Raw genomic sequence first — 13247 nt, 5'->3', positions numbered from 1 at the left:
TCCGTTGGACCTGGAGTTACAGGTAGTTGTGAGCCACCACTTGAGTGTTGGGAACTGAACTGTGCCCTCTGCAAAAGTAGCTGGTGCTCTTTGTTGCTGTGCTGTCTCTCCAGTCCTATTTATTTTTAATGAGCTGCTTCAGTCATTCTTTTGTTGATTTTCAATTATATTATTTCTTTGTCACATATGTCACAAAGTGTAGATGCCAGAGGACAACTGCAGTTGGGAATCAGTTCTCTCTACTCTGTGTGTGCTGGGGACCAAATTCCCATTGTCAGTCTTAGTGGAGATGCCTTTATCTGCTAAGCCATCTTTCGGCTCAGCTGCTGTGCTTTTTTAAAAGGAATTCTAGGTTGCTGGAGAGATGGCTTAGCAGACAAGAACACTGGCTGCTCCAGCAGAGGAACTAAGTTCAGTTCCTAGAATGGTAGCGCACAGCTGTCCAACTCCAGTCCCAGGGGATCCAGTGGCCTCCTCTGGCCTCCATGCATGCTGTACACACATGGTACGTATGCATGTGGACATAGAACACTCACGCACATAAAATTAAGAAAAAATAAATCTTTTAAAAAGTGGAATTTCAAAACTTTTGATGTTTGATCAATGGCATGTAGTCCCGTGCTTGCAATACGTGATATTTTGAAATGTAGCTTTTCTGGATGCACAGTACGAGTTTAAAATTAGGCTTTCTGTGTTGTTTCCCTTTATCCTGTGCAGCGTCTGCCAGTGTCTCCCCGTCCTCTGTTGTCTGGGTCTCATCAGTACTTTGTGCCCCTTCCTTAGTCACCCCCTCTCCCATCTCAAAGCCCTCCCCTCTCCTCAGTGTGACTTCCCTCCTTTTGAGAGATGCAAGTCACAGACTGAGAAAAGTTTTGTTTTTGTTTTTTGGGACAAGGTCTCACTGAGTAGCCCTTGCTGTGCCACAACGTGCTGTGCAGACAAGGTTGGCCTCAAATTCACAGAAATCCCCTTTGTCTCTTCCTCCGGAATGCCTGCACTAACTTCTTGTGAAAGCTTCTTCCACTCAAAACTGAATGAGCAAGAGACTTGAAGTGTAGTTCCCGAAACAGGAAAAGCTAAGCTTCCTCCGTTGAGTGGGAAATGCCTGTATGACCGCCATGGCTCCCTTCACTGGAATGTCTAAAATTAGCCACACTAAAAATATCAAAGGTAGGTAGATGTGCCTGTGCCCTAAGGAAGCAGAAGGAATACTGTCGGTGCCACTGCTGAGAGTCCCAGTTAGTCAAGCCAGTTTGGAAAGCTGCAGTCTTTTGTGAAGTACATGTTGTCTACACCCAGCATTTCCACTGCTGGGGCTGTGCAGGTTCAGTGAGCCTATTCATCATTGCCAATCCATCATTGAAAGGAGGACATTTGCTTGCAGATTTAATTTTTAATCTGTTTATAAATATGTGGCTGACATTATATTGTGGTGTCCACTGTACTTTTTGAGCATCTACTTATTTGTTTTTGTTTTTTGTTTTTTCCTGTTCTCACCCCTAGTCTTCTTTGTTTCTTCTTAGGGGCTTATACAGCCTAAGCTAGCCCCAAACTCCGTGTAGGTCCTCTCGCCTCCATCTTCCAAGGGCTGGGATTACATGCATATACCACCGTACCTGTCTTTTTTCTTTCTTCTTTATTTTTTGTTGCTGTTTGCTTCCATTTTAGTATTTTTAAGGAATTTTGCTCCTTGATTTCCCTTTATGTTTCAGATACCTTTTTACTTGGGTTTTTGTTGTTTACATTATTTTACTTTTCATTTTTCTTCTTGTAGTTATGTTTTTGTTCCTTCTGAGTTTTTTTTTTTTTTAACTTTTTTTTTTTTTTTTTAAAGAAATGGTTTTCTTAGTTGTCCAGGCTGGTCTCAAACTAGCTAAACTCTTTTGTTTTGTTTTGTCTTTTGAGTCAAGGTCTTCCCGTGTTTCTCTCAGTTAGTAAGGCTTCAGAGTCCTAGCAGGTTGGTTATCTGGTGAGGCTGTGTTGTGTAGCTCATGTTCATCTTCTTTGTGTGCCATCATTCATTAAAGGGTACTAGTCTCTTTTATGAAGGCTTCACTCTCATGAACTATCAAAGGTGAATTTTGTGGATGCGTGCATTCTAGGGAGCTTGTTTTGGTTTTGGGCCAGGGTTGTTGCCTTGGCTGTCCTAAAACTCACTATGTAGACCCACCTGGTCTTAAACTCTCAAGAGCGCCACCTGACAACTGCCTTAGAAGCCACAAAGCCCAGCTCTGCATGCTTTCTATCCACAGGAGGCAATATACTAAAAACTGTTGACTCCTCCAAGGGAAACCTCGTAGTAATATTATCAATTGATATTTTCTCCATTAGGCATTCCAATGGAATATTTCTGAAATTATCCATTATAGTTACAGTAATATATCTGGCATATTAATGTAAGGAACTTTATGACAAAATATTTTTTACACAGAGAAGCAGCGTGTGAGTGCCAGTGCTTGCCTATTTGCAGGTGTCACTAGTATCAGCTTAGAAGACTTATTGAGAGTACTTGCAACTCCAGAGAGAAATAGCCATGTGCTCAGTTGCAGCGCCCGCGCTGCAATTACTCCGACGTATCGAGGGAGGGACTGCGGGTTGAAGAATCACTCCAGACAGTGGGTCATCCCTTCTAAGAGAATGCTGTTTAATGAGGAGGGGCCAAGGCCTTTTATATAGTACAGAGGCAGGTGGAAAAATACAGGATGATGTAGATGGGAAGTCCCCAGGACAAGAGGAACCATGTAACCAAGGTAACCAGGGTGCAAAACAGGAACCTGTTGTCAGCTCAGTGAGGCACAATGTTCACAACAGGAAGTTGCCAGGACAGAATAACAATTGCATACCGACCAGGCATGGCCCCGGGGGGCCCCAAGTCTAAGAGTTCCCAACACTCAGTTACTCATAGGGGAGCCTGAAGGTTGTCAGTGTTGTTTTAGTAAGATTTTTATGCATAAGTAAAAGTAGAATGAATTTTGTTCCTCAACCCTTTCTTTGAGTAATTATCATAGATCCCATCCTGTTTGTTCCCTTTCCATTGCTGGTTATTTGCAACCAAATACTAGAGGCTACACTTTCCCTGCGTGTTGGTTTTATCTGTGATGTGACACCTTTTTATATAGCCGTAAGCTGCTCTTAACATCATCTGTCTGTTCCTGCTCATACTGTCACTTGTAGATTCTTCCTCTACGGTCCAGCCAGTGCCCACACATCAAGCCTAACTAAAAAGTATTTTTGTCTCTTTTAATCGCTTAATTTCTTTCCCCTGTGTTAATCATTCTCTGATTAGGACACATTTTAGATTTGGCACTGGTGCTTTTCGAGTCACTTAACATGGACTCCCTTCCTTATATTTCTGCTAAGCTGGTATCTAAATCTAAACATGTGCTGTCTGGTATGATGGTGACACATGACATGTAGCTGTCATTGCTAAGGGAGACTCAGAGCAACATTGGGGCTATGTAATTTGAAGCATCCATATCAAAGGGTTATTTAATTTTATAAGTATAATAAATGTTTTTGCCTGTATGTGTCTATACAGTGTGTTTGTCTGGTACTTTTGGAGGCCAGAAGAGAGCATCCGATCCCCTGGAACTAGAGTTATAGATGGTTGTGAGTCACCATATAGGTGCTGGGAATTGAACCCAAGTTCTCTGCAAGAACAAGTGTCCTAAACTCCTGGGTCATATCTCCAGCCCTGTCCTGTGCACCTCTACCTTACATGGTCCAGGAACTCATGCCCCCCAAATGGTCTTGTCTGTAAATAGGACATGTCTTCCTACGTTAATTAAGTTAACAATGAACAGTGACCATCACAAGCTCTACTCAAGTGGACCGAGGATCCTGAGTTGACCTGTGGGAAATGGTTTCAGGAGGTGTCCATGCAAACCGAAGCTGGAGTTTCTGAAGCCAAGAGCCACAGAGACACCCAGAGCCTATTGGAGCTTTGGAGGAGGGAGTCAGGCTGACATTATCAGTACTAGATATATGTAAGATTTTGTGGCCTTTGAAATTGTCTTGTTCAAATGATGTAATCTATGTCTAAGGTTTCTGTATTTATTTTAATGTGAGGATTCTCTTTTACCTAGGTGGCATTTAGAGTTTTATGACCTTCTTTGTCTAAGGTGTACAGAGAGAAAGGAGTACTAATCAGATAAAACACAGGTGTATTTCTTACTCTTCTCCTCACCTGGACAAATGGTTAATAGACACACCTTGAGAAATGCTCTACAGAGCCAGGAGGATAACCACGGTTGTAGCCAGCAAGTTCTGGGCCATTGGGCCACAGAATGAGGCTCAGATTGAAGAGAGGAAGAGGGAGAGAGGGAGTGTTGGTTTTTGTACTAGGGATCAGGAGGTGTAGGGCCTCTTTTCGTAGCTGATCAGTAAGCAGTCACATGTAAAACTTAGGCTTCCGTACTGCAAGAGGGGGTTCTTGGGGGTAAATAGTTCTGTTTCAGTGTACAGACCTAAGAGGAAAAATTAAGGACAAGGACCATAACCAGTCTCTGTGCCCTCATCCTCAGAGGGGCCGGGAGAGTTTAGATTGGTGCTATTTGAGTAGTATCTGCAGAGGTGAGTGGGTGACCCAAAGTCAAAGAGATGGACGCAGAATGAAGTCAGAGATGCCAGGCTTTTGTCTGGCATTTAGTTCCCAAGTAAGGAGTCCATACTTTTAGCAAAGCAGCTTCTCAAAGCCAGTGTAATCCAGTGGATCCAGCATAACTCTAACCTGGAATATTGTTGCTTAATCAGTGCTGTGCTGTGTCCTCTTTCCTAGAGTGGTAAAAATAATCCTTTTCTAATGAACTTAAAAATGTGATTGTGGATGGTGGGATTGATTGCTTTATAAGTATTCTCTACCTCCCAAAATTAACGGAAAGTAGATATTTTGTGAGAAATGTAGTGAAATATCATTGCACATGTAACCATATGTATAACTTTTCCATTTGCTGGTGTTGAGTCATTCACAGTAAACTGTGGGTATTGTTACAGAGACTGGTGTCCTTTGAGGATGTGACTGTGGACTTCAGCCAGGAGGAGTGGCAGCACCTGGGCCCCGCCCAGAGACGCCTGTACCAGGAGGTCATGCTGGAGATCTACGGCCACCTGTTGGCAGTGGGTGAGCACAGCTGGCCTGCGGATCCAGGATGGGCCTCATTGAGATTTTCTTCCTTCTTGTAACAAAGCATGATGGGGTATCAGAAGTTTCTCTCTCTCTCTCTCTCTGTCACTCTCTGTCTCTCTCTGTCTCCCCATCTCTCTCTCTGTCTCTGTCTGTCTGTCTCTCTCTGTCTCTCTCTCTCTCTTTCTCTCTCTCTGTCTGCCTGTCTCTCTTGGTCTCTCTGTCTCTCCCTCTCTCTCTCTGTCTCTGTCTGTCTGTCTCTCTCTCGGTCTCTCTGTCTCTCTCTGTCTCTGTCTGTCTGTCTGTCTGTCTGTCTCTCTCTGTTAGTTTTTCCTGATGCTTCATTTCTTTTGTGCACCTACTAGTATTTATTATACAAAATAGAACGTTGACTTGGTTTTCCCAGTGAGGCAGTGCAAAGCTTCATTGGATCATCCTTAAAGGCAAAAAACTCTATCCTTCTCATTGACAGGATATCCCATTCCCAGCCCCGGAATCATATTTAGGATGGAAAAAGGAAAGGAGGCACAGGCAGGAAAGGCTGAATTCCCAGGCCAGCGGTGTCAAGGTGAGCCATTGCTTCGCAGGTTGTGTAGATTTCATGAAGCCTTTGTCAGTCATCTGTCTCACCAAGTGCCCAGTGGTGGTCACTTTTAGAAAAACTTCTTGGAGTTTTTATGGTTAATCTGCAACACATGAATTGTAGATGTGAGGCAGTGTGATACTTCCTGAAGGTGAGTTTGTGGCATGAGCTTGTCTGGCCATGGAGTTGAGTAGCCGTAAGTGGACTAACTCAGCCATTTTCTTCTTATGATGATAGTCACACTCACATGTGTAAGTGCACATGAGTTTTTGTTTTCACAGCTTGTTTGTGAGTACCTGACATTAGCCAAGTTGATTAATATTTTGCTTAAGTAATGTGTTTCTAATAACTGACTGTTGAATTAGTATATTATCTTTGAGTTCTTACTGTCATTTGTGCTGTGTCTGTGTTTTGCTTTCCCTGTTTATCTCTGAACTCACTGATTCCTTTCCTTGGCTGGCTCATCTTGCCCCTTAGTTGGGGCGCCTTAGGCTTTCTCTTCTGTGTGTTCCTCTTCTCACTGTGCGGCAGGTTTGCCGTAAAGACTCTGTTCATTCTCAACATGCAGTTCTCACTGTTGTATACTGTGGATTTCCTAGTCCCTGACCTTACAGGCTCTCCTGCCTGTTAGATGTGTGAGGACAGTTCCTCTAAGATGGGTCCCTTCCTTCATTTTTAGAGATCAGAAATCGGGATCCTCCTCATTCAAATCAGAAGGTCTTTTTGTCTGGCTAATCATTTTTTCTCTTCTGGGCTTCTGAACTATTTTCTCTTGGTGCTTTAATTTATTTGATTATTTTAGAATTCCTACTCATTTTTCTTTTTGAATATACAAGTTATTTTCTTAACCCCATTGGCATGAGTTCAAGCCATCTCTTTTCTCCTTTTGTTATTTCTGTTGTATTTTATTTATTTTGTTATTGTTGTTATTTTTCACTCAAGTCTCTCTAGCCCTGGCTGTTCTAGAACTCACTTTGTAAATTAGGTTGTTTTGGACTCATGGAGAACCACCTCTGCCTCCCAAGTACTGGAATTAAAGGCCCGTGCCACCATACCAGGGTTTTTCCTATTTAGGTTAAGTTTTCGTTATGTGATTTATGGATTTTACTTAAGACATGTGATAATTAAGATGCTACTGGTGGGTTTTATTGCAGCAAATGTTGCTGTTTTTCTTTTTGATAAATTTTGATGCAAACATGCAGTTATTTGCTATTGTATAGGATTCGGAAACTTTCTGATGTTTTTGTCATGTTTTTATGTTTCCAACTTAAAAATACAGCTGAGTAGTTTATATGACTCATCTTCTGATCTAGTGATTAGATTAATGTCTGCTACACAGGTGGTTCCCGTTGTATATGGTCATTGGTTAGCTTGTTTCTGCTAATTGTTAGCATCACCAGCATCATCAGTGCCTGGTTTAGGCATTTATGTTCAGTCTCAGTCCCTCTGTATGATTCATCCTCCATCTTATTCATGTTGCTTATTCCTTCATCTCTTTGTGTTTGTAGAAAAATCAGGAATTGATACCTCACCACAGAAAGTGTCTGAGAAAGCATCAGTTCTTAGCAATATGACAAGTGAAGTCACAAGAGATGGCTCATGGTGTCCCTTTTTACAAGAACTGTGGCAGGATGCTGACATCACAAAAAGAGATCAGCAAAACCAGGTTCTGCCCTTCCCTCCTCGTGCTCTCCTCAAGAACACTCTGAGCACAGATAGTGATCACGAGCATCAAAAGTCTGGGGAAACCATTCCCGTAGGACGACCCTACCTCATTTCTACACAGGGCAGTCTTCCACGGTACTGCTCCCTTCCAAAAAGTTTGGAGCTAAACCCAGGAGCAGATGGTCAGAATGAAAGTAGAGTCACAGAGCAGCTTATCAGCATTGTCGCATCCGGTCAGCTCCTCATACAAGGCTCTTGTAGCACTAACTGTGTGGTAACTCAAGGCGGAGTAGAGTCATGCAGAGGCGCTGGGAATGGAAAAGTTCTCAGCCACAACCAAGCACTGACTCATGGAAACCATTCTCAGGAGAAAGCAGACGAAGGTTCTCAGGGTGGGGAGGTACTCTACGCCATATCTTTGCGGAAACCTGCCATCACTCTCACTGTGGACAGACCGGTTGTTTCCTACAGTGGTGGGAAGGCCTTTCTTTATGTGTCGGATTCGTTGAGTTATCCATGCCAGCTGAAGGTGGATCGTGTGGGTCACTGTGGGGGGCAGCTTTACAGATGCAGCCGCTGTGAGAAGTCCTTCTGTGCTAAGGCTGCACTCCTAGAGCACGAGCAAGCGCACAGAGAGGAGAAGCCTTACGTGTGTACTCTGTGTGGGAAAGCCCTCAGCGACAGGTCAGCGTTCTATGAACATGAACTGATTCACAAGAATCACACTCCTTTTATCTGTGACAAATGTGGGAAGGCCTTCTTACGTAAGTCAGAGTTGACATCCCATAAACAAAGCCACAACGGAGAGAAGCCTTACAAATGCAATGACTGTGGGAAATCGTTTAAGTTTCCATCCCAACTGAAGGTGCATCGTCAGATTCACACAGGCGAGAAGCCTTATGCATGCCGCGAATGTGGAAAGTCATTCAGCAAAACCGCTAAACTCAAGGTGCATCAACGGATTCACACGGGGGAGAAACCTTACGTGTGTTCTCAGTGTGGAAAGGCCTTCAATCAGAAATCAATACTAGACCGGCACGAAAAACTTCACCCTGGGGAGAAGCCTTACAAATGCAACGACTGTGGGAAGTCATTTAATTATCCATCCCAGCTGAAGGTGCACTGCCACAGTCACACCGGGGAGAAGCCTTACAAGTGCCATGAGTGCGGGAAGTCATTTAATTTCCCATGCGAACTGAAGGTACATTATCAGAATCACACGGGACAGAAGCCTTACAAATGCCGAGAATGTTGGAAACTGTTCAGTAAAATGTCCCAACTGAAGGCACATTACCGAGTTCACACAGGGGAGAAACCTTATAACTGCAGCCACTGTGGAAAAGCCTTCTCCACTAAGGAGCAAGTCCAGGAGCATGAGCGAATCCACACAGGAGAGCGGCCCTTTGTGTGCACTGAGTGTGGGAAAGCCTTCAGTAGCCGGTCATCTTTTCGTAAACATCAGTTAATTCACACTAAAGAGAGACCTTTTGTCCCTCAGAAATGTGAATCAGGCCTACAGGAGTCTGCTTTGGCACCCCTTCAGCAGCTTCATATTGGGGAGAAGCCTTACAAATGCCCTGACTGCGGGAAGTTGTTTAATTATCCATCCCAACTGAAGTCCCATTATCAAATCCACACGGGGGAGAAGCCTTGTAAATGTCCAGACTGTGGGAAATCGTTCAGTAAAACATCTCAGCTGAAGGCACATTCCCGAATACACACAGGGGAGAGGCCTTATGTGTGCTCTGTGTGTGGGAAGGCCTTCAAACAGTTGTCAACCCTGAGCAGACATGAAAAGATTCACCTGGTGGAGAAACCTTACAAATGCAGTTTCTGTGGGAAGTCATTTTGCTCCCCGTCTGAGCTGAAGGTGCATCTTCTCATTCACACCGGGGAGAGACCGTACAAATGCGGCAACTGTTGGAAAGCCTTTTGTACTAAAGTCCAGCTGCAGGAGCATGAGCGGATCCACACAGGGGAGAGGCCTTATGTGTGCGCTCACTGTGGAAAGGACTTTCGAAGCCGGTCAGTGTTCTCTAAACATAAGTTGATTCATAGGAAGGAAGCACCGTTTGTCTGTGAGAGATGTGGGAAAGTGTTCTTACAGAAGGCAGAGCTGACGGCGCATCTGCAAACTCACATTGAAGACAAACTGTAGGAGTGTCAGGACTGAAGAATGCTTTAGTCAGATACATCACAGGGGCACCACTGAGTTCACACGGTGAGGGGCCCTCTCAAATGCAGCAGCTGTGGGAAAGCATGAACAGATGAATTCTCCCAGGAGAAAGGCAGTGTTTGTGCTCTGAATGTGGAAGAGTCTTCAGTAGCAGGTGAACTCAGACCTCACGCGTCTCAGCGTGGGTCGGATCTGGCATCCTGGGGAGGAACTCACTGAAGAGAAGGCTTTGCAATGTCATGGTGTGGGAATGAGTCATCCCTGGATAACAGATCAGCCCCATCGTCAGCTCATGGGTAGGGGCGCCCTATGTGCTCTGAATGAAGCAAGGTCCTCAACAGGTCAGAATTCAGCATATACAGTACATGACTCTTACCACAGTTTTTTTTACAAGTGCAGTTTTGCCTAACAGTGTTTCCCGAGAAATGAGTTCCTCGCTTAACAGCATATTCCAAAATGAAATTTCTTTCCTTGAAGTTCATTTTATTCTAAGATCTAATGGCACATTACCTGGTTATATTACAAAAAACAAATCTAATCATTTGTTGTTTAGACAGCAAACATGCACGAGGAAAGTTAGTCACAAATTAACAATAAGAACAACACATATTTATATTTGTCTTGTTAAACATTATAAATTTCATTTCAGGTTGACTTTGACTAATTTCAGAAGTGTTTTTGTAGTGTTTTTGTGATAAAAGATACATTTTACCAAACTATTAGAAAAGGGAAATTAAGTCACTGATATTCTCATTTGTTGTGGGAATCCAGTAAAGCCCTAAAGTGCCAGCCATTGGAACAGTAGGGTGTTTTTGTAAATGGGCATATGTATGCATAGACTATATATGTACATATGTATTCAGTGTATGTACACATGTGCCTGTGTTTAGTCAGTGCCTGTATGGATTTGTATGTATTTCTGCAATTTCATGGAGTTTTCTATATAATTAATTGCAAAATAGAAAAGGGTAGCTTATTATTAAAATTATGTTCATTTATTTTGTATATATGTATGTACACCTGCTGCTAGATGTATGATCAGTGAATTAGTCTGCCAGATCAATGAATTAGCGAGAGTCAGAGATCTTGTACCATATGGATCCTGGGGCTTGAACTTGGATTACCAGGCTTGGTGACAGCCACTTTTACCCACTGAGCCATCTTGCTTGCCCTATAGATATTTTTTAAACAGTTTCTGTCTTGAGCTTGCACCATCAATAATTAATTCTTTTTTTATTATATGGATGTACGTTGAATAAATGAGATCTAGGGCATTCATTGTTCGCATTGCTTTTCTCTTTTGGAATTGGCTCTTTGTCTCTGTCTCTGTAGCATGTGTGCTGATACTGGGACCAGCCATTCAGTCTCTATTTCTTCATATTTTTAAAAGTTATGTGTATAAGTGCTGGTGCTGGTATTTTTGAGACATGGCACACATGTGAAAGTCATAAAACAGCTCTCCAGATGCAAAATCTCTGATTTCTGACACTGCATTGCATGATTCAGCCAGCTATTTTGTGATCTTCTAGGAGATATTTTCCTTTCTCTACCATCTATCCATCTTGCCATAGGAGCGCTTTAAATACAGATGTGCACCACTGCATCTGAGTGTGGGGGATTAAATTTGGCTTTAAAGCATGTATTTCAAGCTTTCCCCACTGAGCTATTATCATGTATGCTCATGCAGGATACATAACCAGGAGTCAACAATTCATGGCTATTGCATAAATGTAGCCTATGATTTTTTTTTTTTAAAGTAAGGTTTGGAGCTAGAGACATGGTTCAGTTTTCCAAGCACAAGACCTGTTTGTATTCCTAACACACAGCTAAAAAGCTGAGGAAAGTGCTTGTGTGCCTGTTATTTCTCAATGCTTGAGGTAGGATTCACAGAACCTGCCTCGTGAGATTGGTTTATTCCAGGTTCAGTGAGAACATTTATTTAAAAAGCTAGGCTGGAGAGCTGGCTCAGCAGTTAGGTATGCTTGCTCTTTTCCAAAGGATCTGAGTTCAGTTCCCAGCATCAATGTCAGGTGGCTCACAACCATCTACAACTCCAGTTCCAAGGTGTGTGATGTCCTCCAGTCTTCACAAGCACCTGCACAGTGTAGCATATATTCCACACAGAAGCACACAATAAACATATGTAATACTAAGAAAAAAATCTTTGAAAGATAAATTGTAGAATGAATAAGGAAGACACCATTGTTGGCCTGTGGCCTCCACACACATGTGTACATGTGAGTACGTATGCACAATCACACAGGGCAAGAAGAAAACCCATGAAATAAATATTACTTTGTTTGAATAGAATTACTTTCATTTGTGCTTGTATGTAAAGAATTCTTGTATGTGTTTATGTTGTGGTGCAGTTTCAGAGAACATTGAGGGAGGTCTGTGGACAGGCCGCATCTCACCCTGAGTTCACAGTGGACAGTGGACATCCACAGGACTGCAGAGTCCTTGGCTTTGTCTGTCCCCAGTTATCATCTGGGGTGTACACCTGACCTAATGTTCACTCGGATGCTTATTTCTTATATGGCCCTCCCCAAACACCAGTTGGCAAGCGCGTTCTCTTGCAGAAGCTGCATCTTCTAGGTAGTTCAACCTCAGGGCATTGTAGGGTAACTCCTTTGTTCTCTTCCTCCAAGCCTCTATGCTTATCTCTCTCTTGATCTCTTGTTCTCCTCCCCCCACCCCCGCTACAACCATTTGTTTCCCCCAGAAGGAATCCAGCCATTTGGTTTTTTTGTGTTTGGTCATAGACTGAGGAATCTGGAAGGAACAGCTCCTATTACAATTATGAAAAAAGCCTAGATTTGAACCCTGTTGTCTGTTGCTAATCTCAGCTCAAGTGTTGTGCTTCCTATATCCCACAACCTTTTCTGTTATGTGCAGTGAACACCATAGTAAATGAAGAATGTCATCTGATTTGATTAAAATAAAGAAAGAAAGAAAGAAAGAAAGAAAGAAAGAAAGAAAAAGAAAGAAAAACACTCCCCAGCTCCCATGTTCCCCAAAGCTACCTGGTACAGTCTTTGATCGTTCTAAGAATTAAGCACAACACAGTAATGTCATGGTCTTGGCTTCAGGATGCGTTGGGAAACTATTCTCAGTTGGTAAATATGGTGCAGAAAAATGGCCCTAGACAGAAAATGGGTGGAACTAGAAAAGAGCATCCTGAGTGACCCAGAAAGACACATATGGTACATACCCACTTATAAGTGGATATTAGCCCAACATAGTTGTCCTCCCTAGCAGGGGATTGTGATGGATGCTGGGACTCACAGCTGGATTCTGGGCGGAGCACTGAGTGTTGTATGAAAGAGTGGGTGGAGGGGGGGAGGGGGAAGAAAGGACTCCAGAGGGGTCAGGAGCTCCACAAGGAGACCATCAATCTCTGCTAATCTGGACCAGGGTATGGCGGGGGTTGGGAGGGCGTGGGGGCAGGCTATCCTGATGAGACCTGACAGGCTGTGGTCAGATGGTTGTGGGAGGAGCCCCCCCCTCCCTGCAGTCAGAGGACTAAGGGAGGGGAATATGGGCAGATGAGAGGTAGGAAGGGTGGAAAAGGGAAGGTGCAATCGAAGGGGTGATAACAATCAAGATGTAATGTGAATAAATTATTTTAAAGGGGGGGGGGGAGATATCCACTTCTGTGGACTGAGCAGCTGCTACGTGGACTGGGCCTGCTGCTGTTAGAA

The 13247-nt window shown here is 43.4% G+C and overlaps 1 protein-coding gene across 1 annotated transcript in view; it reads left to right on the top strand.

Moving 5' to 3' along the window:
- Znf175 (zinc finger protein 175) overlaps positions 1–9568 on the top strand; it is a 10759-nt gene extending 1191 nt beyond the window's left edge. Inside the window, exons 2-4 of the mRNA XM_051149663.1 lie at positions 4993–5108; positions 5566–5690; positions 7214–9568. Of these exons, the coding sequence (XP_051005620.1) occupies positions 4993–5108; positions 5566–5690; positions 7214–9528 (2556 nt within the window). The 3' untranslated portion in view covers positions 9529–9568. The remainder of the gene's footprint in view (positions 1–4992; positions 5109–5565; positions 5691–7213) is intronic.
- Positions 9569–13247: the final 3679 nt, after the last annotated feature.

This window comes from Acomys russatus, chromosome 7, assembly GCF_903995435.1.
Source record: "Acomys russatus chromosome 7, mAcoRus1.1, whole genome shotgun sequence".
Classification (NCBI taxonomy): domain Eukaryota; kingdom Metazoa; phylum Chordata; class Mammalia; order Rodentia; family Muridae; genus Acomys; species Acomys russatus.
The sequence above is the reverse complement of the archived record's forward strand: the minus strand, read 5'-3'. Positions and strand labels throughout refer to the sequence as shown.